Raw genomic sequence first — 26,603 nt, forward strand, 5'->3', positions numbered from 1 at the left:
AGAGAGCCTTCCCGGACATCTTCAATCTGGTCCATAGAGACGCATCGCCCTTCAGCCCTGGGGAAGGCACATGGCATCCGTGCCTCAAACTGTTCTCTGAGCATTAAAACATGTGCAAGTGTGCTTCACAGACAACACGGAAATGACATGCCCCAGAATATGGAATCCAAAACCTCAGAGACAAAATAAAAACTCATAAGGATGTAAGAGCACTTTAAAACGGTCATGATCTTTAGAATAAAGAAACCATTTTCTCAACGAAGGTACTGAGCACATTTAATAAAAATGAAATGAGATTAAAGACAAGGAGCACTGCTACCCATCCCCCAAATCGAAGTGATCAGGAAGGTGAGATGTGTGTCAATGAGGGCAGGGCACCAGGAGCGCAAGTGAGCCCCTGTCACCAAGAGACCCGGGCGGAACTGACACCTCCTCGCGTTCGTTTCACTTACAGGACGGAGACAGCAGCCCTGGGAGTGAACGTGCTGACACGCGCCGCGGCGCGGGGCTCCGCCGCCGGGCAGGGTGTGGACCTGGGGGCGGCGCGGGGCGACGGCTGCCTCCCCCGGGAACGACTCATTACCCAAATAAACTAACGTAAGAGCTCTGTGTCACCACAAAGCCAGAATAAGCAGCACGAACAACAGAGCTCCCCACCGTGCAGAAGCACACCGCGGCACCGCCCTGTGGGAGGCAGGACAGCAGAGCCGGGAAAGAACGCCCGCCCAGCTGCAAGCCTCATCTGCCGGCACCAAGGCGCACCCCGTCCAGGACTTTTGGGCGGGTGGCTGGGCGGCTGGGGGCTCCCTCAACTCTCGAAAGCAAACACTTAAATGCTACTGTCCTGCGGCTCCTTTCCTCCCCCCAGGGCATTACATGTGCTGCTTCATTCGGCCCGATGTTCAGATCAGCGTGTCTGCTCATGCCGGCAGGCACACAGCCACAGTTATTTGTCCTCCCAGCACACGTGGCGTTGAGAGCGGCTGTGAAACGCAGTGGACGACGCACGGCTGACGCCCTTCTGCGCAGCCACCAGCGTCCCAGCGAACCAGGAGACAGGAGGGGAGGTGCCGCTCCAGCCCCGTGCGCACCCACAGCTCCTTTATTTTACACCCTGAATCGACAGTTTCAACACATGCAGATTCCACGTGACAGGAACGCGAGTCAGGAAGATTTGAGCTTTTACATTCTTCACATGTCGACTTTTGCCGTCCCGGCTATTAAAAAGTTATGTGTAACTTTAAGATGAAAGGCATTAGCAGCTTCTCAGAAGAGGATAATCCGATCTTCTGGAGACTTAATGAGATGTAAGTCACTGGAGCTTCTGACTCGGTCTGCTGTTAATTGAATCAAAGTCAATGACAATCTGGCTGCACTTGGGTGTGAATTTCCTAAAGGTAAGAAACAAAACATATAGAGATATTATCTAGCGAGTAGTTAGAGCCATTTGTTTACTTTGGCTTAACCTACATTTTCTGCGGGGAGGAAAAAAAATTCCCGGTATTCGCTTGATATTTTGTCTCTATAGGAGCCAATTACAGTGCACCATACCGAGAGAAGCACGGACCGGAAAAGACTAAGACAAAAAAAGATGCATGGGGCGGCTTGGTTTGTGTGTTCGTCAGCTAGCTGAGTTCATGAATTATCGGGAAGTCAGAGGATTTCTAACAAGTTAGCTGCATGACATGACATCCAATGACTAGTTTCCCCACCAGATTTATCTTATTGTCTAGGAAATGTTTGCAGCCAACTTGGAATTGCTCTAAAGCAAAAAAAAAGAGCAAATTTTCTTTTGCTCTCAATACAAAACAACCAGCTCTAGTGGAGTCATTTTTAACACCATGTTCTATAAATGCAGAAGTAAAATAAACCCATGATATTTTTTACTCATTAATATACCTTCTCAAGCAGGTGAAAAGAACATACATGGAGACTAAACATATTCCTTAAAAAAAAATCAGTATACAGTAAATATCTAATTATTATGTAAATAAATTGTGTCTCAGAAGGCACAATAGTGCAAGAGATTCATTACGTATAACCTATATCCCTAATGAGTAACCCAAAAGGTTAGGTACGTTACCAATTACAAGGACCCCAACTGCTGACACAAAGACTATAAAGGAACTTCTTCAAAAGTTTTCAGTCTAAAAGAAGTTTCTACCAGAAACCAAAGGTGGTTGAACTGACTTGTGAGTAACACATACCTCCCAATCTGTGCCTACCAAAGGTAAAGCATATAAATATCAATGACTTGAAAGCTCAGTTTAAACCATGACTGTAAAGAGAATTCCCAGTGTTCCAACCTGGCAGGTTATTTTCACCTTAAATATTTTATGCCAGAGTTGTTACATCTGCAAAAAGATTTAATGTTAATATTATAAAACTTGTGAATTTTAAAATTTCTCACTATCAGAATAATTAGTTCAAGCCCTGGAAATCTACTAAAAGTAAAGTGTAATCATTACAGACTGTCTTCAGTTACTTCTGTCACTGCCCATAAAAATCTACCCTTGGAATAATCTTTAGAGCCTTAGCCCATCATATTTAAAAAGATGCTTCCTATATCCAGACAAAACTCTAATCCAAAAAAGATACATGCACCCCTATATTCACAGCAGCACTATTCACAATAGCCAAGACATGGAAACAACCTGAACGTCCATCGACAGATGAATGGATAAGAAAGATGGTGTATGTGTGTGTGTGTGTACACACACACACACACACACACACACACAATGGAATATTACTCAACCATGAAAAAGAATGAAATAACGCCATTTGCAGCAACATGGATGCAATGAGAGATTATCAAACGAAGTGAAGTAAGTCAGAAAGACAAATACCATATGATATCACTTATATGTGTAACCTAGAATATGATACAAATGAACCTATCTAGGAAACAGAAACAGACTCGTGGACATAGAGAACAGACTTGTGGTTGCCAAGGGGGGAGGGGTTGGGGGAGGGGCGGAGTGTGAGGTTGGGGTCGGCAGATGTGAGCTTTTATATACAGGATGCATAAACAACAAGGTCCTACTGTAGAGCACAGGGAACTATATTCAGTATCCTGTGATAAACCATAATGGAAAAGAATGTATACATATATATAACTGAATCACTTTGCCGTACGGCAGAAATTAGCACAACATTGTAAATCAACTATACTTCAATTAAGAAATAAATTTTTAAAATAAATAACATAAATAAAAAGATGCTTCCAAGTGTGGAGGTCAGGCATCCCACATAGAAATTAAACATCAGACAAGGTCAAGTGTGTTTTCTTCATCAGGCCTTCCAGCGCCTGCCTTCTCCTCCACACGCCTCCCACTCACCTGAAGGAAACCCCGGCCATTTCCAACATGAGTCTCGCGGCTCTTGTCTCATTGCTGTCGTGGTATTTATCAGACATGAAAATAACTTCTTTTATCCCTTAAAAGGCAACAATGAAAGAAACCTCATTATGTGCACAGAGAGATACAACAAGAGGCATGCGGACGGAAGCCCTGGAGGAGTCTGATTAATCAACTTTCCTGAGGGTGCGAGCACACAATGTCCAGTGACTGAAATATGTATCTGCTGCTCTCAAATACAGCAGCACATGGATTCTACTTAATCTACCCTCCAGTCTTTATGGATTTTTTTAAAATAAATGCAAAGTGAAAACATGTCAAATAGTCAAGCCTTGATCCGATTACCAAATTTTCTTTACTGCAGGCAATCAAATATTCTTTATTCTCAAGGCAACGACTCCTAACTCAAGAGGCTAACGGGGGTGGTGGAGAACACGGGCAGAATCAGAGATGAGGACCACCGTGCTGCCAGGAATGGCTCTGCAGACCAGTTCAAGCCAGCTTGACAGAGGGCAGATCTGTTTCCTACCCCTGTCTCACCAGGCAGTTCTAACTTGAGGGCCAAGAATCTGGAGGGCACTTGACAATCACTCGCTCCTCCACGAGCCTCAGAAGGAACCACAGGGGCTTCCCTGGTGGCGCAGTGGTTGAGAGTCCGCCTGCCGATGCAGGGGACACGGGTTCGTGCCCCGGTCTGGGAAGATCCCACATGCCGCGGAGCGGCTGGGCCCGTGAGCCATGGCTGCTGAGCCTGCGTGTCCGGAGCCTGTGCTCTGCAACGGGAGAGGCCACAACAGTGAGAGGCCTGTGTACCGCCAAAAAAAAAAAAAAAAAAAGGGACCACAGGAGGCTGCTCTTCCCATGCACCTGCCGCCGCCGCTGTGCTAAGGATGGCGAGGAAAACTCGCGAAGGGTCGTACACCCCCAGGGAGGGAGACCACGAGACTCCTTAACTGAGATCTTTGATCCTGATTCCACCAGACCGCTTCTGCTCAGAGATCCAGGGCTCGGGATACACAGCCCCGTTAAAGCACACATCTGGCTAACGTGGTAAGTCTTTAAATCTCAAGCCGAGAGCTTTATGGAGATAAAGTGTAGCTGAATCTTAGATGCGACAGTTTGAAAAAGGCGAAATATTCCGAACACAATGGTGCAGATTTATGGTAACCGTAATGTAAGAAAAACTTCAAGTTGTACCATTTGAGTCTTATGACATTTATATGCAAAGAGATGTTTAGGTCCTCATATATCTACCATATATTGGATACAAATTAAAATTTCATTTACAGACTCCCAGCTGACCTTGTTTCTGACAGAAGTTCACTTCTCTCCCTCCCCGCTAATCTATGCACAATATGTCAGAGAACAGTAAATTGACAGTAAGTACATGCAATGCTGGCGGTGTTTTTTAGCAGCTTGCAGTTTGGGAAGTTGCAAACTAAATTAAAAACATGCTAAGAATCACAGAGGATGCAATTAGTCTTAGAATACCTGGCACCATTCAAAAACAAAACACAGGAAATATCTTGCAAAGCTGATAGTGCAGTTAATTTAGATCTAAACAATAGCGATTTAAGATCAAACACATCTGCAGTGAGCAGGCAGCAATGCAAATGTGACAAATGGGAACGGCCCGGGTCCTACCTGCCTGGATGATGAGCTTAGCACATTCATTACACGGGAACAAGGCGACATACATGGTACAGCCTTTCACGTCTGCTGAGTTTTTGTTCATAATGGCATTCAGCTCGGCGTGGCACACTGTGGGTTTGAAGGAGAAAGAAAGAAAAACTTAGATTGCAAGCTCATGAAGAATTCGCTAAGAGTGTTGAGGCATTCCGTTTGCCCCTATGAAATAACACAGATAACAGGCTCAATTTTTAAAAAACTGATTAGAGACGGAAAGTACTGAGAAATGCAGGCCACGTGGTCTGACAGGTTGGCGATGAGCAGCGTGGACCGCAGCAGCCCTGGGTCTGTTAACACCTACAGCAGCCAGGAGGGGCCAAGGTCAATTGTCCCCATCCACCCCAAGCAGAGCGATGGCTCACCGCTCCCCAAGACCCACAAGGCGGGGACGGAACCACCAGCATAAAACGGCTCACTTGTGTGCTGGTAACGCACACGCAGGGATGTTCGCCAGGGCCACTAGCGGGCAAAGGGCAACTCTGAGAGCAAGACAATCAGGAAGTGAAGCTGAGCATTTCTGTCCCCAGGGATCTGCTGCACCTCATGGCCCTCAGCCCACACACACCAAAGAAAAATGCCATCGGATAACCAGCGGTTTGTCTTCCCTACGAAAACCATCCATCCACTTAATGGCCGTGGAAAGTCAAGTTTTTGCCAGACTGGTCAGTGATCCCCAAATGGTGAACCAAGGTCATCCCCAGCCTTGCCTGGGTTCAAGGTTGGGGAGGCTCCCTCCTCTCCTGTCCCGCACCTGCTGACGCCCATCCATCTTCCCAGGCTGCTAGGCTAGGTGTTCCCACCACCTAACCACAGGTGCTCCTTTGAGGGGGCTCGTAGTATTTGCCTCTCGGATCTACTGCAGAACCCCCGACCTGCTTTGTGAGCTGCTGTGTTGACTTCCAATATCATTACTTACTTTTCTGGGTGCGTTCTCTAAAACTGTTCTCCTTGTGGTGGTGATTGTCTGCCTGGTGGAACCCCCCAAGGAGGAAACCGCCATGTCTGTGTCCCCCACCTGGAGACCGTGATGGTCTGGGGTGTGGCCTAGGCTTTGGAATTTTCAGAGATTCTCCCTCATGATTCTAAGCTGCAGACACGTTTAGAAAACACTGCCGTGTAGAACCCTCTCACATCTGCAGGGGACCTAACACACTCTAGGCACACGAGTGCTAGATAAATGTTTACTGAATGAATTACCATCTGGCCCTGGTCCAAATCATACAAAACTTCTAATTATAAACATGGGGGCCTTCGAAGGTCTCCCCCTCTGTCTCCAACTTATCACCCTCCTACCCTGAGCACCTTCGTCCAGGAGCACTGAGGTTGTAAAACAAAGACTCTTGCCCACCACCCAGTCCTACAAGATAAGTCATCAGCTGCGGCACCGCTGACCTACCGTGCGCCCTGAAAGGAATTCAGGGCAAAGAACGGGAGGACGCACTCTGTGCTTTGGGAAAACAGGCACGACAGGCCCTTAGTTAGATACACATTTCAGGAAAAATTAGGGATCAATTCCAAGAAAATCTTTTTATGAACCCAGATTCTTGCATCTTCCCATACTTAGGAAAGCACTAAATTCATCCACTGAGATATCTCTTCCTTGTGACTGGTTATACTGTATGCTGACCGCACAAGCCCCTTAGCCGAGACCGTATATATATGGACCTCCCTCGCTACGTCTTCAGAGCTGTCTCTCAGAGGGTCTCTGAGAGGCTGTCTCCTGGCTCTGGTCCTCAGCAAGACCCTGAATAAAACTCAACTCCCGGCTCTTACACTGCGTTTTTCTTTTAGTCGACAAGGCCTTAAAAGAAGCGTGGCCTAAACTCATGGCTCTTGCACACTTTAGCTCGAATGTCCTCGCTCAGTCAATAAACTTTACTGGGGGCCCACTCTGGCTCAGACAGGATACAGACTCCGGTCCACCGTCCTCCCCAGGCCTCCCGTCTTCAGGGGACGTTGCAAGTGTCCCTGTGAGTCCTGCAGCAGCTCTGCAATCCTGCAGGCAGAAAGCCGAGCTGCAGCCTTCTCAGGAGATCCTGGCGAGTGTTCACCTTAGCCTACGAACACCACGATTTAGTTGTGTGCAGAAATGAACAGTCTCTGGCATTGTTACGAAAATCTAAAGGAAAAAAAACAGCCGTGCTTAATCACATCACAGCCCATCAGAGAACAGTCCTCACTGGCTGCAGAGGGACCCGAGCCTGGCTCCTTGAGACCTTGTCCCGTAAACCCCAAGGGGTGGGGGGACCCTCAGGGCTGTCAGGGCACTGGCCTCGGAGGGGCCCCCCGGCCCCATTTCCTTCCCTGGTGACCGAGATGTTCCCAAGCTGGTATCGACACTGCTCAGTGTAAAAACAATTAGAGGAACTTGTTGCTTTTATTTCCCCCTTGAGGACACAGCCCAGGCTTCTAGGTTCTGTGTAGCTCCCTGAGCCTATGCTATGCCATGAACATACGGGTGTTAAATATTTACTGAGTGAATAAAGGAGGAAATTCAGGTTCCAATTCTTGATGGCAACGTGGGGAAATACAGAAAGTCCTCTTGAATTCAAATATCAAAAATATGCTTTCCCACCTGATAACTATTTTTTGATGGTGCTGGTATTAATATTCAGGACCAGAGTTTCTGAATCTGTTAGGAAACTCTATGACATCGTCCTCTTATGAATCTCTAAAAATTGTCACATTGGCTACAACTGTCTTCCTCTAATTCATCCGAGGCAGTCTGGGGCAAAATATATTATGTCTGGATTCATTAACGAAAACTATCAGATGAAACAGGTTCTCGCGTGCAGCATCCGACGCCCCTGTGTAAAGGGTGGTTTATAGAAATAACACGCTGCACTATAAACAGACTTCCTTTCTCTTAACCACAAAATCACAGGACGGAAAACACAAAGCTTCTTGTTAGAGAAACAAGAGGTCTCCCGGGCATTTAGAGCAGCTGAGTGCCAGGCGCACGTGAGGCTCTGTAAAGGGAACAGGTCACAACCCACAATCCCACACGTTCAAAAGCAGACAATGACAAGAGCGAAACTCAGGCGTCCCCTCCACACCTCGCTGCCCTCGTTCACCACCGCACACCCCAAACTCAGACGTGGCGAACACACCCCCCAGCCACCGGGCACCTGCTTCCCGAGCCTGCACCTGAGGGTCGAGGGGAGGAACCCCTGGCCCGCGAAGCCCCTGACACTGAGCCGGGCCCTCCCACCTCGTGACCCCCTGCGCTGTGGGTCCAGATCCTCAAGTCTGAAAGGCTGTGCGTTTCTGGCCTGGCTGGCCTCCCGGCACCACGGCCTCCAGTCTCTGCGGCCCTGACCCTCCAAGACCGCCCTGTGTTTCTCTCTGGGGCTGATCCGCCCAGGCGGCACCAGGCAGACAGGCCTCGGGCCCCAGACTGTCCTCTGGGCAGACCAACGTGACTGACGACTGTCCATTCGGCTTGTTTAACGTGGGCCAGTCAGGGCGGAGGCTGGGGATTCATTCACCTGGCCTGGCATCTGCACTGGTCACTTAACAGGTAACCGCCTGGAGGAGGCCGTTCCAGGCCCAAGGAGCACCCAGCAGCAGGGCCTGCCTGCGACGGGCTTGCTCCAGGCCCAAGGAGCGCCCAGCAGCAGGGCCTGCCTGCGATGGGCTTGCTCCAGGCCCAAGGAGCACCCAGCAGCAGGGCCTGCCTGCGACGGGCTTGCTCCGGGGCCCTGGCTGGCCTGACCGCAAGGCCGAGCGTCCTTCCCTGTGTTCGCGTCCTCTCAGGCAAGTCTGGAAAAACAGCTTTGCTACGGGAGTCATCCCAGGGTTCAAGGCCCAGTCTTGACACTTAAAGCTGTGCTCTTTGGTTTGCAGGAGTAACAGTGGCTCCAACTAACTAAATAAAAGCAGTTTGTACCATCCCAAGGGAATCCGGTTTTTAGCTTTTCCCCATGTGTCCAGTTTCCTTCCCTCAACCTCTAGAACAGCTGACCTTCTCCAAGACAGGCTGTCGCAACAAAACATGAGGCTTCTCTTCTGTTGCCGCCAAGGGCCGGGCCCCGCTCTCGGCAGCCCCTCACCAGGCGTCTCCTGTGGTGCAGGCTCCCGCGGCCCCATTTTTCTTCTTTACACACATACACGTAGCCCCCATTCTGAAGACGCTGCCTTTTCAGCACTTTGCGTCTCTTTTCTTCTTCGAGATGAAACTGTCTTATCTACAACTGCTACTCTATTTTTAAAATAATCACCTCTTGGCGTTATGATGCACATAGAACCTCTAGTTTTCTGTAAAACAAGGCTTTCTCAGCTGTACGTCCTGAAATCAGTTTAGTGAGTTATAAACAGCATTTTTTCCTCCTTTTTAAGGAAACAGGTGGAAAGAGAAGGCGAGAGATCAGAATGCATCCCACGTGGCAAGGTTAAGGAGGTTCCTGAAAACTGTTTCGGGTGTAAACTATGTTTGCTGCGTCGCCGTGTAAAAAGCTTAAGAAATACCAGTCTGTGGAAACCTGTTGGCCTCTGTAACGTGCTACTACATGCATATAACCAACTACTATAAACACACAAACAAAAAACTGAGCCCTAATTTATAGCCTCTGCCGATCTCTGTGGTGGAAATACTCCTGCAGGGCTAATTCCAAGCCCCCAACGTGTGGTGCGTAGCTGGGGAGAGACGTGATGTGTCGGATCTGCTCCGTGAGCCGACAGGAGGCCATCCCCACACCCTGCCGGGCGGCCTCATAGTTACCTAAACGCAGTCCTTTTCTGGCTGCAGTCTCTGGGCTCCCTGCTCTGCTGGCCCTTGACGCGTGACCACCCCACACCCCCGCTCTAACCCGCCCAGCATCACCAGACCACCTCTCTGTGGGTCCCTGTGCTGCTCTCACATTTCTGGGCGTTTCCCAAGGCTCAAGCCTGCTCTTTCGTTTTCCTCCCATAGTCCTGGACTTTTAAGGATTCATCCATCCGTAGATTCTGAGAGAACAGATCTACTTGTAAAACCCTGAAATCTACATTTCTAACCCCAATTTTTCCCACCTTCTCTGCAGGCCTCTTCTCTGGGTGGGCTGAGTCTTCTCTGCAACTTTTCTCACTATGATAGAAACACTCCGTAGATATCTGATGGCACTAAATTAAAGAATACATTTATCTTTTTTGAGTGCTAGCGTTTTTATGATGTGGCTTCGGAAGAGCTGCAGCAAGAACTACAAATAGGGCTGAGTACAAAAACCAACCAAGGAGGATGGCTCTGCTACTGACCTCGAGATAAGCCTAGTTTCTACATTCAGAGCAGGAATCAGGACCAAGTATTCCAAAGATACACAGTGTCTAGAAAGTATTCAAAAGAAGCTAAATTGTTATACACACACAAGAAGACAAACTTTCCATTTACCTAGAATTACTCATCTGTGGTTGAGCAATAAGCCAAAGAAATCTCCAAATACTACATGTGTATCTGTTAAGCACAAAGTGACACAAGAAGCTTCAACGATTCTCCATTGTTTAAAAGGAAAAGAATCAAATGCTGAAAATACCAGATTAACGCGTATGAAGTTCTTGACTGATAGAAGGAGAACCTCTGTTTCAGGTAACTATAAGACAATTCACACGCTTTGGTCTTTTTTTTTTTTTTCTTTCGTATTACTAACTGTCAGAATTCAGAACTGCATTAACCTTGGCCCGCTGAGAAGAGACTGCATAATTAGAAAACTGTATTTTTCAAATTCCCTCTTACTAGGGCTTGATTAATCCTTACTGTCTCATGTAGGCGTTTCTCTAGAAGTTTGACAAATTAACAGGATATATTCCATCCTTGGTTAGATTTAAGAGATTCAACATTTTATAGATTTAACTTTCATCTCGTTTCATGTAAGACTAATACAACATCTATTTCAGACAGCAGCATTGTTAAGGTTACTTAAATAGGTTTAAAAAAAAACCCCTCAGAATAAGGCTAAACAATTGCTAACTGCTGCACAAATAATTTAATAGCGCGATTTTACCCCAAACTGATCGTCATGTGGCTACCAGGACCTGATGGGAGATACTGGGGCCTGATAAAACTTGGGGTCAGGAAAACTATGTTTCTATTCCAGTTAGAGAAAGCCTCCAGGTTGTTTAAAATTCCTCATTTCTAGTAGTACAGGATTTTTACTTGAAGAAAATGACTTCCTGGGGCCTGAGGGCTATTCTACCAAGGTTGACCTGGAAAGTGGGGCAGGCTGGTGACACAGCCGGGTTAGGAGCAGGAAAAAGGTCCAGACACAGAGCACCTGTGGAACTTAGCCCGACCTGCCCTGCCTTCTGCCAACACTCTCCAGGCTGGTCTGTACAAGCGTGCTCGGCGTCCCTGGGGACTGCCCCCGTGCCCTTGACTGATGGCTGTGACGGTTCTCGGGGCCAGGCGGCCACCAGCGTTCTGAGCACGGACACTTCAGCTTGCTGCCAAGAGGGAGGGCCCAGACTCGAGAGCCAAGAAGGGTGCGCTCAGGGCCGTGAAAAGGTGGGACGCTCCAGCCTGCAATTAATAACTGACACAAAACGGGGTACCCGAGTTCAAGGTTGACCTGTGCATTTAAAAAAATAACGGAACGTTAATTTTTACAAGATACTCCACTTCTGATGACAAAGCTCTTGGTCATTACTTCTTGAAATCAGGGTCCAAGTGTTTTGACTTCCGGCGTCATACAGGGATCAGAGTGGCTGAATCGGACCCGTCTCTCTCAGAGCACGGGTGCCCCCCTGCTCTGGGTGCCCCTCAGGTGCCCGATGGAGGCTTCCACTGAGGGGTGGGACGTGCACCCACTCCTCTAACAGATCCATTTAGGGAAGCGCTTCCCTGCTTCAGGAGTTGGGACGAAATTTCAACTACTTATTTCTTAATTATTGAAAGATGTCCTGACGGCCTCATCTATCACCACCAGCCTGCAAAGGACCCATCCTTCAAGTCAAGAACTAAACAAGAGAGTAGCCTCCAGATTTAACCCTTCCCCAACCTCCCACCCCCAGCACCCCACAAAGGTTGCAAAGTGTTCACTGTCACGGCTACCCCCAATCCAAAGCCAGAATCTGGCCCCAAACAACGTCACCCCTCTGCCTCACCTCCGCTCCAAGAAGTTTCCATGTTGGTAAGGCAGTGACTGGACTTGCTATCGAGTTGTCAAAGGATCTGAGGCTACGGTGGGTAGGGGAGAGGGAGAACCGGCTCAGGAAGGGACAACTACATTACTTCTCCGAGACAAACCCAGCGGCACAGGCCTGGTGGACCCCGCCCGCGCTTCTCAGCCTCTGCCCCAGAGCCCCCGCCACGGTCTTCCTCTCTGACAGCTGCTAATGCCCCAAAGCCCACTTCCCTCCCACGGCTTCTCACACAGAGCTCTGCCCATCCCCGTCCCCCCTTACCCCCGCCAGAGGAGCATCCCTTGGCGCCGGGCTGCAGCAGGGAGGGAAAGTGGTTTCCAACTGTAGACGCCTCCCAGATGCGTGTCGTTCTAAGTCTTGGTTGCCGGCAGAGCGCCTACGGGCCTGGGCGCTGGTACTGCAGGAGCTGGCAGGTCCCCCCTGCAGAGCCCATGCCCCGCCAGGCAGGAGACGCCCAAGCACGGACAAACCAGAGCCAGGGCTGCCGGCACCGCAGAAGAAAGGCCACGGAGGGCGGCAAGTGTGGCAAAGCCCCAGGAAACAAGGGCTCAAATGCACCGTTTGTAGACAGAGGGGAGCTGAATCCGCAGGCAATATTGTTCCTGCAGAAAAATTTATCTGGATTACAGATGGCTTTCAGAACCAAGGGGCTAAAACCTGGCATCTGCCTGCACCGGGGCACCAGGGTTCAAGCCCAGCCTCATCAACGATGAACAGGAACACGAGTACCTTCCCTTCCTAGCTCGCAAGGTTACAATGCCGAGCACGGCAGAAAATCGCTTTGTGAACTAGAGAGAATTCTGCCGGTGAAGCCACTGTTACCAAGTCAGAACTGCACGTGTTTTCTGAGGACAGTGGCGTCCAATCCAGCTGGGTCTTGCTATGATGAAGACCTGTGGGAGCCAGGAGCAGGGCCCTCCTAAGCAGAGGCGACAGGTGACAGCACTTGGGCCTCACCTGGCCACACCCCAAACAGTGGGAACCCCTCTGCTAAGAACTGGATACGACTGCCCCGCCAACCCCACCCCCTGCACAGTTAGTGGCTTTTCTGTTGAGAAGATAAAGCAACTGCGCCCTCCTAGCTTCTGGCATTGAGGGGCGCATAGTTCAGTGGAGAGTCGTCCCTTATTACAGTCTAAGGTTGTAAGTGAAAATAAAAACAAGTAGTGATAGTGCAGAGGATCCCAGCCCTGCCCCTGGAAAACATCTGGAGTCTGTTCTGTTACCACCTGTGCCCAGAGAGGAGGTCTCTGCTGGAAGAAAAGGACAGCACAAGGGAATTCTGGCCAGATCTGGGATCTGAAGAGGACGAGCTCCCTCAAAAGGCAGTCGGCAGGGACACATACACGCTACCGAATGTAAAATAGACAGCTAGTGGGAAGCAGCCACATGGCACAGGGAGACCAGCTCCGTGCTCTGTGCCCACCTAGAGGGGTGGGATAGGGAGGGTGGGAGACGCAAGAGGGAAGAGAGATGGGGATATATGTATACGTATAGCTGATTCATTTTGTTATACAGCAGCAACTAACACACCATTGTAAAGCAATTATACTCTAATAAGGATGTTAAAAAAATAAAATAAAAATAATGTAAAAAAAATTCAAAAAGGCAGTTAAATCCTCCAGGCTCTGCATGAAGCCTCAGGCTCAGCTGCCTGTGGCCCAGGCCACTCCTGGAACAAGGCTTTGGGCTGGTCCAGAGACGCCCCAGAGCCCCGCTTCCTCCTGCATGTACCCCAGCCGTCTCCTCAGACTCTGCCCCTGCCCCCAGCTGCTAGTGTGAATGACCCTTTGCATCCGGTGAAGCCTCAGCCTCCTGGCCTATGAACCTGAAAGAAAAAGACCTACTTCACTCTGTATGACAGACTCTAGGTCCATCCACCTCACTACAAATAACTCAATTTCGTTTCTTCTTATGGCTGAGTAATATTCCATTGTATATATGTGCCACATCTTCTTTATCCATCCATCTGTCTATGGACACTTAGGTTGCTTCCATGTCCTGGCTACTGTAAATAGAGCTGCAATGAACACTGTGGTACATGACTCTTTTTGAATGATGGTTTTCTCAGGGTATATGCCCAGTAGTGGGATTGCTGGGTCGTATGGTAGTTCTATACTCCAAAAAAGATGTTAAAAAATTAAATTAAATTAAAGTTTTAAAAAAATAAAAATTGTGATCTTTGTACACACACAAAGACCTGCCTCTGAGACCCGCCACCAGGACTAAAATCTGTGATGAGCACAGCACCGAAGATGGACTTGGTAAATGTCGGTGCCGCCTGACCTCTCCTCCCGGGCTGCTCGGCTGGGCAGACAGGAGGACAGGCGTTTTTCCTCCCTCCCTCCCCTGCCCCCTTCTCCTCACTGCCTCTTGCTAAGGCTGCTGGCAGCAACTCAGGGCACCCAGGGGATCCACTTAGCCCCAGTGGTAGTGCTTAGGGCTAAAGAGACTCCTGGCTGCGGTGTTTCCATTATTGACGATAAAGCCCCCAGAACTCTAATTACTTTGCTTCCCTGTGTGCTAAGGACACACACCAGGTCAGAAGGAGGAGGGAGTGGAGACAGTGTGAGCTGAGCCCACCTCCCTTTCCACTGTCCACGCGCGATACATACATTGCTTGACGTCTAATACGTCCTGAGGAAGCACAGATAGCAGCAGACCACTCACCACTGCTGGACAGCGTTGTGACGGAAAGACCCACTGTCAAGCTTCAAAGCTTCCCTCTCGCGTTAACTGCTTTTAAAGGTGAACCGGGACTGACCGAAGGGCACTGGAACAGCAGTCAGGACCTGTGTTCTAATCGATCCCAGCTCTGCAAGGCACACCTCGGGTGACGCGCGGATCCCGGTCTGGGGTGGAGAAGACGGGGCTTACCGGATCTAACTCAGGACTCCCAGGAGAGACCACATTTGCGACCCTGCCCTACGTTTCCAGGGCGGCCCAGCTCCCTGCCCCACACAGCCACCTCTCGTCTGCCTCCGTCCCCTTTCAGCTCGTGACCGCCCTCATCCTCCACTGGAATGCTGCAGTGGATCATGTCTCCACCTGTGACTCCATGACCCGAAGGTGGCAGGTTGGCTGTCACCGCCCCTCTGCCCTCGCCTGGAGTCCTCCCCTCACTGCTGATCCATGAGCTTGGGGGCCACCCCCCTCACATCCTCAGCCATCTCCCCCTCCTGGACCATCCTCAGCTGCAGGCAAACGCGCGCTGTAACGACAGACAAACACACCCGGACCCTCCCCTCGGACAGACGGCGCGCACCTCTGCCTTGGCCCCGCCCTTCTGGCTGCCTCTGCCGTTCTGCTCTCTTCCCAGACATCTCAAAACCGGATCTGCATCCGCCCTGCCCATTTCCTCGCCTTCTGCTCTTCCTTGAGCTGCTCCAGCTTGCCTTCCAGCGGGCCCGCCCCACGGAGCTGCCCTCTGCACTGCCAGCACGACTTGCGCGGTGCTAAACCCCACAGGCATATTCCCACCTTCCCGGACCTCTCGGCAGCCTCTGGTGTGGCCTCCCGCCTTCTGGAAGCGCTGCCCTGTGTGCTTCCTGATACCACAGCCTTCTCTGCGGGCCCTTCCACTCCCCCAGCCGCCGCTCAGGGATCTGGCCAGGGCCCCGCCTCTGCACCCTCTCCCTGCATCACCTCGCCTACACCCGTGATGCCACCCAGTGCGGGCACGCCATGCTGACTCGGCTGTCCGCTCGCACACCCAACCCGCCGACCTCACACCCTCCCTGGGAGCTCTTACACACACCTTCAACCCCAGAGGCCCAGATCTCCCCCCTCCCCTCCCCCAAACCTAGGCGCTCAACCAGAACCTTTGCAAGGAGCGGCTCTCCCTCCCCAACCCCGCACCACCAGCCCTCATGATGCTGCCTCCCAAGCGCCCCTCTCCCCACCTCCTCCCCACTGCCCTCTCGCCCGGCCTCCTGCAGCTGCCCCCGGCTGTGTCCCTGTTTCCACCTGCCCCCAAACAACCCACTTCCCACACCCCCCAAACTCCTGACCCTGCAGGCCCCCAGCCTTGCCATGTTACTCCGGCCTTCACCCGCCAGGCTTGGGCCAGACGGTCTCCTTGCTGCACAGTGATCTAGAGCCTTCCTCCTCCAGGGCCTTCACCCAAGCATCTCTCTCTGTGGAACACGGTTCCCATCCCCAAACACCCATTACGCCATCTTTACCTGACGGGGGCCCATCAAATCCTTCAGATCTCTGTGTAACAGTCACTTCGTCAGAAAGAAACATTCAATACCATCTGTTTATCCCATTCATGTCTACCTGCTCCACCATCAGTCTGCAAGCTCCTTGAACACAGAGAACATGTACACTATTTACTGCTGTAGAGCGCCTGGCACAGAATACATGAAATAGATGCCCTGTAAGTATCTGCTGAGTAAATGAACAACTACAGGTGAACATGCTCGGAAAAATGTCATGTATTATGAAATATAGTTACAATTTTTAAAAAGCAAGACGCCTTAAGAACTCACCAACAGACAACTCAACCTGATATGAGTAGATGACTCATTTGTATTTATTTCAATTTCTAACTCAAGTTAGAAGTTATAACTCACTCGCAGAAGGAAAAAGGACATGAGGAATTCTGCTTCCGTTTTCCACCTAAACTCAAAATTAATGGCATTTTGAACAAAGTCTTTTAATTGTAGAATTTAAAAATTCATGCTCACTTATCATATTCAATATTTTTTAAAATTTACTATGGCATCTATCACTTGAAAGCACACAGATGAAATTTACACCTCCATGCACTGGCTAGGACCTGCGCGTCAGACGGCATGAGCAGAGAGAAGACGGGCACATTCCAACCACCTTGCTTTCACCAATATTCTCCATTTATCAAGGGATTTCCTGAAGCCAGGCCAGTATCCATGTTTCAATAAACATCACCACACGGACTGATTCACAAAAGGATTTCTCAAGTCCTTTCTTTCTATTTGGTCTTAGAATAACCTCCTGTCTCCAAAGAGTTCTAGGTGTCTCTCCTCTCTTCATATATATTTTCTTGTATTTACGCACGGGGTCTTTTTCTTCATTGCTGTCCTCCAACCTTTTTTCATCCATGTTTGTGGGGTAACCTACACTCTGTGTACCATCGCCATCGGTTTATATTCATCTCAGAACTGGAACAGATCTGAATCACTAGAAGCAGTTGCGGGGGAACAAAGCCCGTTTCTCTCTATTAATTTGTCCACACGCACAGAAGCACGGTCCCTCTGTGTCGCTGCCATCAACAGCTGTTTACTGCAGCTTTCACCCCAGGATGCTTCCCGAACACCCTTAAAACCCCTTAAGCAGAGAAACAGCACCCTAATCAAATAAAATCAAAGCTATATTGTTTAATTTTTCCCGAAAACTCTAGAACTGGAGGAGTCCTCAGTGATCATTTATTTCAAAAAGATACTGAGAAGTGAATGTCAAGTCGTGTATCTGACAACCCCACAATCCCTGGGTTTATGTACATACACCACCCCTGGAGCCCCGGCTCTGGACAGTCAGTCTAGGATTCTCTCACTTGAACCTGATAATTGTCATTTTAAGCACTGTGGAGCTTTTCTTAGCCAACATGCATATTAAAGGTTTGTATGGTACCACGCAAATATAAAACAAAAGTCCTAAGAAGTAAAAGTAATAAACAATATAAATAGTTGCAAAAATCTCTGGGAACCAGATTTTATTGCCTATTTCTGGGAGCAAACTATATACATATATATATATTCTACTTTAATACCAGTATTAACAAAGCTTATGAAAGATAGAGTCTTGATAAAAAAACTCAAAACAAAACCTTAATAATTCAGGCCAATTTCAGAATAGATCAATCAAAACCCACATAACTGACAGAATAGACCAACAGAATAAAGACTCCAAGGTTCAAGGAGTGTCAGGTGCTCCCTGGAACCACGATGATGGCAACCCTGAGTTTCTAAGCAAAGGCTTACCAACATAGAGAATTAAAGAAGTTATATTTATCATTCAGGTAATTAATGAGCTCACATACTTAATACAACCTAAAATAGGTTGAGTGTGGCCCTGAAATTCTGTTGACGCTATTAATCTCTCAACAAACCTTTTATTTAGAGAGATTGTACAAAGACAAACTTCAGCCCCCTTCCTGGTCATCAATTTGGAAATCACTAACCTTGAATGATGTTTAAGTTTTATTATAAACGTCCATGAAGTAAACTGACTTTTTACAGACAAAGACCGATATGTGTATTTTCATGGGTAGGTTTGATCCTATAGATAAGCATTTGAGCTTTTCCTACATCTGCTCTTCAGGACAGGTAGTTACAATACATTGTTACTACACATCCCTTGTAGACATTCATGGTGAAACAGTAATCTCTAGCTCTTAGAAAATAACTAGCCCTGAATTTATAGATTAAAATGTATAGCTAAAAATCAAATAAATGAACAAAATCATGATTTATTCTTTTCTGAAGGCTGTTTATAAACACTTATACCTGACTGTGAAATACACTTATGTTAAGCTGGGGGGAGCCTCATTCATAAGCCGTTGTGTTTCCCTGTTTGTCTAAAACACCGCACGGTGAAACCCGAGTTTGCCCCTCTTTTCCTAAAAACAATATACTTTATTTTTTTACTGTAAATTGCTCCAAGGTTTTCCATTGATTACACTAGTTATTTTGTACAAAAGTCCCTAGTTAGGCCCACTGTCAGGCCACAAGTACTGGATGGCTAGGCAGGGTCGCCACCAGTGAAATTAGAATTCTGCAGGAAAAGAAACAGCAAGTCATCAAATCCATGGATCTGCCTAACAAAACCAGAGGGCATTCAATTTCAACCGGCTGAGGGAATAAATTTGATCTTAATTACTAAGAAGCTCTTACGTTGTGAGTAAGTTGCAGCTTAAGAAGGATCAGCCTCCTAACTTCCTGATAAATTAGTTTCTCAAGACTAACCTTTTGGATGCCAAAGAAATACATCACATGCGTGGCAGTCGGGAAAATGTCAGTGTTCAAAGGGGTAAAAGGTAAATGGCTAAGTAATCACTAAAACGACATCTACGCATGCTTAACAACATGCTAAATCTGAAAAATAAAGACTACATTTAAATAGAAAATTTAAAGAAGCACTGCCACACGCTGGCAAAACTGTTTCAAGCTGCCACGCTGAACTCTTGCCTTAATTAATTTCCAGCATTTTCCTTTTTTTTTATACTTTTTTTTTTTTTTTTTTTGACCACGCTGCACGGCATGTGGGATTTCTTAGTCCCCCGACCAGGGATCGAACCCGCGGCCCCTGCAGTGGAAGCGCAGATTCTTAACCAGTGAGAGTTTTCCTGCATAAATATGAACTGATTCTGGAAAAAGTCTCATGCCTCCATGTACACCTGATGCATCAGAGTGCGGGGCTACCCCCATCTTGGGACATCAAGACTATGGTCCCCTCCACGAGTGCGATGCAACAGCCAAAGCAATCCTGGCTTCTTGATTGACTGGGATGGAAGAGGAGGCCAAGCAAAGAGGCCTGCTTCCCCACAAATCCCTTCCCCAATGGGAACCAGCATGGCAGGAAAATGCATTCAAGTTTGATGGGCGTGGGAGCTCTGTTAAAAACGTGAAGTTTAACAATGGCTCCCAAGGAAGAAAGAAGTTGATTCTATGCCAGCACTCTGGTCTGTAAACCATGTCATCAAAATTGGTTATGAAAACCTGAGGAAAGAGTGATCTCTGAATTACCACAAGTGTTTCGCCTCCATTTTATAAAATTGGTATTTTGATTAAAGGTGCTTCACTGATGAATCGCACGAAGAGAAAGGAACTCAAAGTGTCAGCTGAGCGCTTCGCTCTGGGGTTAGCAACCACCCCTCATAAAAATTAAAGTCTTCCAAAGTTTTTTACAAGGTAAATTAGATATATCTGCTCCTTTCCAGTTTTTTTTTCATTGTCATTCATGTGAAAAGGTGTCACTATAATAACGCTGGCTTCTTCCTGCCACTTACTGTTACTGACATCATACTATCTTTTGGATTTCTCAGGAAAAAGATGAGATAAAAGGCAGTTTCCTTGGCAGGGGGAATTTTCATTTTCCATATTAATACCACATTATAATCAAATCGTTTCAATGAAGTTTTGATCCTAAGCCTGGAAGAACAAAAACACCCTTTAAAAACGCCTCTCTAGAGACACAGCCCAGAAAAAACACCATCTCCCTACTCGGTTACACGCATTCTGTGTTTCCCTCCCCTTCCACAGAGTGCCAATCAAGACTAATGACTTCCAAACTTACAGAATTAATAAGGAGAATTAAGCTATATATGTTAACCAGTAAACTTAAACTTACACAGCTCCCAAGCTCCCCTTGGGAGAAATGTGAAGGGAAGCCAGGGGCAAACGGCTTCCTGCTTCATCCTAGGCGCAGGGCACCACCACCTGAGCTCTCGACCTCTGGGGGGTCATTTCATCGAAACCTCTGTTTGCTCAAGTGCATAGCGAGAAGAAAATGGGTGGCTCACTGTGCTGCCATGTACCCTCTTCAGAAAAGCCGAATTCCTGTGCCCCACCGCCCCCGCAAGGAAGCACAGAGCGCTGGCCTCGGCATTAGAAGATGTCACCCTGCCTGTGTGGCACTGTATTAGTTACTTAACGTTTCTGGGCCTTCAGGGTCCCATCCATGAATGAAGTGGGTAGCTTAGACCCCGTGGGCACAAACCCCAAGGTACCACTGAGGTTCTGCCAGGGCTACAGGGACGGTCCACAGACTGGCAAACATATGTCTAGCACTTACATACGCTTTTTTCCAAACATCAGGAAAGTTCAGATTAATGCAAAGTGTTACTGATATCAAATAGCTTTTTGTCATCATGGATCTTCTTACTCAAAAGATACTAATAAAAGGTATGATCTCACTTTTGTGTGGAATCTAAAAAGCAAAAACAAGCTCACAGATACACAGACCAGATGGGTGGTTGCCAGAGGGGGTAGGTGGGTGGGAGGTACAAGCTTCCAGTTATAAAATGAAGTCCTGTGATGTTCAGCATGGTGACTGTAGTTAATAATAATATAGTACTGCACACTTGAAGGTTGCTAAGAGAGTAGGTCTTGCAAATCTTCATGGTAAGAAAAAAAACTTTGTAAACATATCAAATACTGATACATACGAACCATCATGTCCTATACCTGTAACTAATGTAACTTTGTATGTCAATTACACCTCAGTTGTTTAAAAAAGATACTACTAGTTTAACTAGCATTATATAGGGGTCTTGGAAGGTTTTTTTGACATTTAAAAGAGGGTCCCCATATACTCAGAAGAATTAGGAAGCCAGTGGTCTGGAATCTAGATAACCTCTAAAGCTCTACAGGGATGGACACAGAGTCATCCCTGAGACAGCAGCCCAGCCGCCGTTAACGCTCACCCAAGTCCACACATTATCACTTATTTTTTTTGACTTCTTTTTTTTTTTTTTTTTTTCGGTACGTGGGCCTCTCACTCAGGCTCCGGACGCGCAGGCTCAGCGGCCATGGCTCACGGGCCCAGCCGCTCCACGGCATGTGGAATCTTCCCGGACCGGGGTATGAACCCGTGTCCCCTGCATCGGCAGGCGGACTCTCAACCAGTGCGCCACCAGGGAAGCCCCATCACTTATTTTTTTTAATTAATTTTCTTTAAGTCTTAAAACAGAAAAAAAGAATTTGCATTTAGTCAATGAGCAGCGAACATTTCTATTACATCCAAGGCTACCTAAACATTTACTTCTCTGTGACCCAAAATCCCTTCAAAAGACCAGACTGAGTGGATACTTTACAGCCAGTCATAGTTATTCAGACTTAAAGCCCATCTTTACATGTATTATGATGGTAGTGATACTAAATGCCTTTTAAAAACCACTCAATACGTTCTCCGACTTTTACGGCACATCAAATTATAGGCTTACTCTCGTGAAAGAAAACTGTCTACATTCTAACACGGCTACATGTAAAATGAATAATTGATAAGTAAGGGGCAAAGAGCTTTGAAAACCTAGAGGTATCACATGGATAGTAAAAAATAATGCACACAGACAACCAGTGCCCTGAAACTCAGCAACCATTCAACAGAAAACAACCAGTGGAGCTGGACAAATGCCGGTGTGGGTTTTTTTTTTTTAATTCCTTCTGGAAAGGAGCTCTGAAAGGTACTCTCCAACTTGGACAAAAGGCAAGTGTCTCAGAACAAACACAATTAGCCACTGGAGACGTTCTGGAAGTGGGAAGTCGGGGGATGGTAAATATGCTGCAAAGCCTTGGGCTTCTAGGTCACTGCCAGAAATGTGCCTGGGGCTCATGGTGATTGAAGGAGGCACAGGTCCTACGGGCGAGCCGCCCGGTAACCAGTGAGGACCCCTCTACGCCGTGCAGACCACTGGCATCGATTTGCCACCAGCCTCAGCGTCACAGACTGACACCTCCCAGGAACTCCTCTACAGGGAAGCTCAGCGCCGGGACCCACAGCCCACTGTCCTGACTCAGTGAATACGGGCTGCGGTCCTTACACACATCACCGTGGACCTTGAATTCATCAACCCTTTCATCTTTATATGGGACCTTGAACTGTCCTGTGAAAAAGCACCTTTGCGTGTGCCTACAATGAACGAATCATTTCCCTTCTTTCTCGTCACTGAAAGCACACAGAACCAAAAGCAGGGTGACCACGAGTTTCTCAGATACACTGGCGCATCTTTCCCGCGCTCCACTCGGCTATAAAGCTGAGGCTGGGAGGTCAGTTTGACCCTCTTTTCCCCGGGATCCGACTCTTCCTTCTCTGCCAAGGGGGCGAGTTAAATGGACTAACCCGACGATGAAATCCCCTTAATCACGGAACTGTTCTAGTCCCTGAGAACCCTGAGTGCTTTGTAGCTCTCCCCAGTCTCATTCTTCAATTCCTTCTCCACCTCCAGGCACTTTTTTTTCTTTTTCTTTCAAAAACAAAGCAGTTGCCCTGAAGCAGCTTAGAAAGAAATTTATGGGGCTTATTTAACATGATTAAGGCCGAGGAACATTAGTAAAAATATATAACTTAGGCTACATGTAGACTTGGAGCTCTTCGTGAGAAAAACTCCAGAGGAAAACCTAGCAGGGAAGAGCCAATGAAACAGAAAGGGCTCACACGACACCGGACCCTTATTTCCTGAGGGCATAGCTTTCCCATTCGGATGGCCTGCATCTACGGTACTTCCAGCAGAGGCAGTCTGTTCATTTCCAGACATAAATTCAGGTCCAAACGTTAAGAAAATTCAGCAACCAGCATATGCAGCCCAATGCGCCTCTTTACAGCATTAGTTGCATATTCTCCAGGGAGTTAAAGGAAAAGGGAGGCTTGGCTGGTCACTCCCAGATAATCTCTGAAGCGAGTCCCCCTGGGGCTCAGATAGCCAACAGATTGTAACAAGCATCCTCTCCTAATTTAAAGATGAAAACCAGAGTTGGCCAGGCCAAAGGTCTCGCGTGCGCATCTGGCTCGCGGTCTGGCCAGCGGCCACGCTGGGAATGCGGCGCCCGGGGAAACAGGAGCAAGCGACTGCATCATCCCTCTCCGGGTGTCCAGCTCACAGCTTGTGTCCTGCTTCCCAGAGACGAGCTTGAGCCAGATTTCCTCAGTAGAGGAAATGCACGCTGCTTCTCATCAGAGCAAAGCCCTGGCCAGTACTTGGTTACCTGGCCCCGCTCCCAAGTAGCCAAGAAACAAATGGCAGGGCCACCTCCCCCGGGGGCTGTGGCACTCTGCAGGGAAGCCCACCACCAGTGAAACACGCAAGGCCCATGACAGAGCCCTGGCCCCAGGGCCAGGCTGTGTGACCACTACCACGCCTCCACTTCTTGGCTCCCTTTGGCACTTAGGGGAAATTGGGGTACTTCAATAGGAATTTTTTTCTTTCCAGCTGTCGGTAACAACTGAAAAGGAAGATGAGGCTTTCTGACCATCTACCGTATTTAAGCACTCACCGAGGCTATGACACAAGCAGAATGGAACACACAACATGCCCTACCGTAAGGGTATTTGGTATCCAGTATACTCTCCGCTGTCCTCCTCCAAGGCAAGAGGTCATCGCTGCATCCATTTGGCATTCCATTGTACCCAATGCCCACAATCTTGTTTTCTGCATTCACGATGCAGGCTCCGACCTACAGGAAGACATGCCCAAAGGCTTGGTGACTTCGGGTGGCTGGTCTGCCAGTGGAGAGGCAGTAAGGGAGACCAGAGGCCTGCAGAGCTCCAAGATGGGCACGCTACTTCTGGAGGGGCAAAGAGCTCTGTCTCCTTGGGGTACGAGAGGCAGTGAACGATGGCATATGACAATTTACTCTCTCACAGGAAGAGGTAAGCAGGCAGGAATGCAGCACAAAAGACAGCAGATTTCCTCTGCTTTTTGTAAGTTGGCAGGTGTCCACTGAGCCTCTTCCTCTTGTAATTTGCTCACTTGTAGGTACCTCCGTGTCTGTGAGTGTCCAAACATTCTCCTGTAAAACTCACTTACCGGGCCTCCCTGGTGGCGCAGTGGTTGAGAGTCCGCCTGCCGATGCAGGGAACACGGGTTCGTGCCCCGGTCCGGGAAGATCCCACGTGCCGCGGAGCGGCTGGGCCCGTGAGCCATGGCCGCTGAGCCTGCACATCCGGAGCCTGTGCTCCGCAACGGGAGAGGCCACAACAGTGAGAGGCCCGCGTACCGCAAAAAAAAAAAAAAAAAAAAAAAAAAAAAAACTCACTTACCTGGGAGTTTGGATCTTTGCTCCTCTGTGCCGATAAGAAGGCCACTGCCATGAAATACTCAGGCCATTCCAAATAGTCATCACGTTTTTTACAGGGAAATTCACTCATGCTGGGTCTAGAAGAAAAACACAACAAAATAGCAGTGAGCAAACACATTTTGGTCAATCTGCTTTCCAGTTCAACCCAAAGCACATTTCAACTTTGGATCTCCAAACTCAGACAATTTCAATTTACATTTATCAATCAGAAATCACAGCACATGAACCCCAGACGGTCTCTGGTCTTCAGAAAAAAAAAAAAGAATAAGAAATGAAGTTACTATTTCGGAAGTTTGGATTCGGCTTGTATGGCTGCGCTTCCCCAGATATTACACCTATTTACTGCTTTCTCATAGGATTTTTTTGCCGGTTACTACACATGCCTGCCCTACATATCACTGGCATCCTTTACCTCTCTCCCTTATCACATGGCGCCAGCAAAAGAGGGCAAGGGAGAGGAGAACAACTATTCATCATCTAATATAGTTCAGACACCGAAGGTTATACACATTATCTCACTGAAGCCTCGTTCTGAGCTAAAGGTAACTAACATCCCTCTTAGAGAGAGGCTCAGAGAATATAAGCAACTCTCCCTAAACCACACCGGATTATTCTCCATGCCAGTTGGATTCCATTTGGAGCTGTCCCAACTGTGATAGTCATGTGTGCCTTCCCTTTCGCTTAGTTTCCCCAGGTGGGACAGACGTTATCCACTGTGAGTACTGAACCAAAAGAGGAGAAACGATGAAGACTGCCAAGTGTCGTGAGTAAGGCAAGATTTCGGTAACACTGCGCTCTACTCCCGGGCAGGCACAAGCGGTCTCTCCAACAGGGAGAGAGCCCTGAAGGGACCTAAAGCTTCCAGTAAGCGGGTGGGGGGATCCTTTCAAGGGAGAGGAACCAAGGGCAAGGAAGGAGGGCAACGCAGAAACCCGGTGGCTCTCAGGGAAAAGTCTGATTTTTAATGTCAAGGGCTGAGGATGGGGAGGCTTTCCCAAGAGTTGGGCTTCGGGACCTCGCTGTGAAGCTGACGCGACCGTGCAGCACGTCGGTGCCTGCTGGGAACCTGGTTACCCACTAGGTACGCTTCCCCGATCCTAAGGGTCCTGTAAACCCTCTTAACGCGAAGCGACGCTGGACGGAACTGGTTTACCACGCGGTTTAAGGGGCAGCATCCAAAACCGCTGTTGGGGGCCCGGAGGGGTGCTGGCTAGGCAGGAGGCCAGGCGAGGAAGGAGAGCGGAGGGAAGGGAACTTACTACCGGCTTAGGATTAGCGATCGCTGGTGCCCTGCAGCCCCGCTGCAGAACGGACCCAGGGAGACACGGCTGGTCACCGGCCCGGCCGCAAGCCACGCTCCTCCCGCCCCTCGAGGCCAACCCCGGGACGCAGCCACCGGCCCCGCCGCCCACGTGGCAGCTCCTCTCGGAAGCCCCGGAGGCCGCCGCGCGCCCCGCCAGGTTGACCAAGCGCCGCCGGCCCCGCGCCGCTTCCCCGGCAGCACGTTGGACAGGGAGGGGGCGTCCCCGCGGCCGCCCGCTGCCCCGGCCGCCCCTCCGCTCCCCGCCCGCGACCTGCAGGCCGGCGCCCGTCCCCGCCGCCGCCGCCGCCGCCGCCACTGTCCCGCCGTCCCGCCCGGGAAGGAAGTCGGCAGAGGAGGCGGGGC

The 26,603-nt window shown here is 48.8% G+C and overlaps 1 protein-coding gene across 7 annotated transcripts; it reads right to left on the reverse strand.

The window, feature by feature from the left end:
• Positions 1 to 500: 500 nt before the first annotated feature.
• Positions 501 to 26,603, reverse strand: DCTD (dCMP deaminase). Of its 7 annotated transcripts, none has more exons than XM_060136419.1 (7): positions 26,512 to 26,584; positions 26,197 to 26,238; positions 24,900 to 25,014; positions 24,178 to 24,313; positions 5,004 to 5,120; positions 3,342 to 3,438; positions 501 to 1,391 (listed from the first exon to the last, which is right to left on the reverse strand). In XM_060136419.1, the coding sequence occupies exons 3-7, from the start codon at positions 25,005 to 25,007 to the stop codon at positions 1,313 to 1,315; spliced, it is 537 nt and encodes a 178-aa protein (XP_059992402.1). In that variant the 5' UTR covers positions 25,008 to 25,014; positions 26,197 to 26,238; positions 26,512 to 26,584; the 3' UTR covers positions 501 to 1,312. The 7 variants fall into 7 exon arrangements, 6 of the variants coding, with proteins under 6 accessions (XP_059992402.1, XP_059992399.1, XP_059992404.1 ...); XR_009538250.1 differs by lacking the exon at positions 26,197 to 26,238 and adding an exon at positions 2,208 to 2,354 and having other exon boundaries at positions 1,282 to 1,391; positions 26,512 to 26,603; XM_060136416.1 differs by lacking the exon at positions 26,197 to 26,238 and having other exon boundaries at positions 26,512 to 26,601.

This window comes from Lagenorhynchus albirostris, chromosome 21 (genome assembly GCF_949774975.1).
Source record: "Lagenorhynchus albirostris chromosome 21, mLagAlb1.1, whole genome shotgun sequence".
Lineage (NCBI taxonomy): Eukaryota > Metazoa > Chordata > Mammalia > Artiodactyla > Delphinidae > Lagenorhynchus > Lagenorhynchus albirostris.

Coding starts and splice junctions, on each gene's coding strand:
- DCTD (XM_060136416.1), bottom strand. CDS start 25,007: ATGAGTGAATTTCCCTGTAAAAAACGTGATGACTATTTGGAATGGCCT. Junction 24,314..24,899: donor GCAAAGATCCAAACTCCCAG/GTAAGTGAGTTT, acceptor GTCTTCCTGTAG/GTCGGAGCCTGCATCGTGAA. Junction 1,392..3,341: donor ATGGCCGGGGTTTCCTTCAG/GTGAGTGGGAGG, acceptor TCTTACCTTTAG/GAAATTCACACCCAAGTGCA.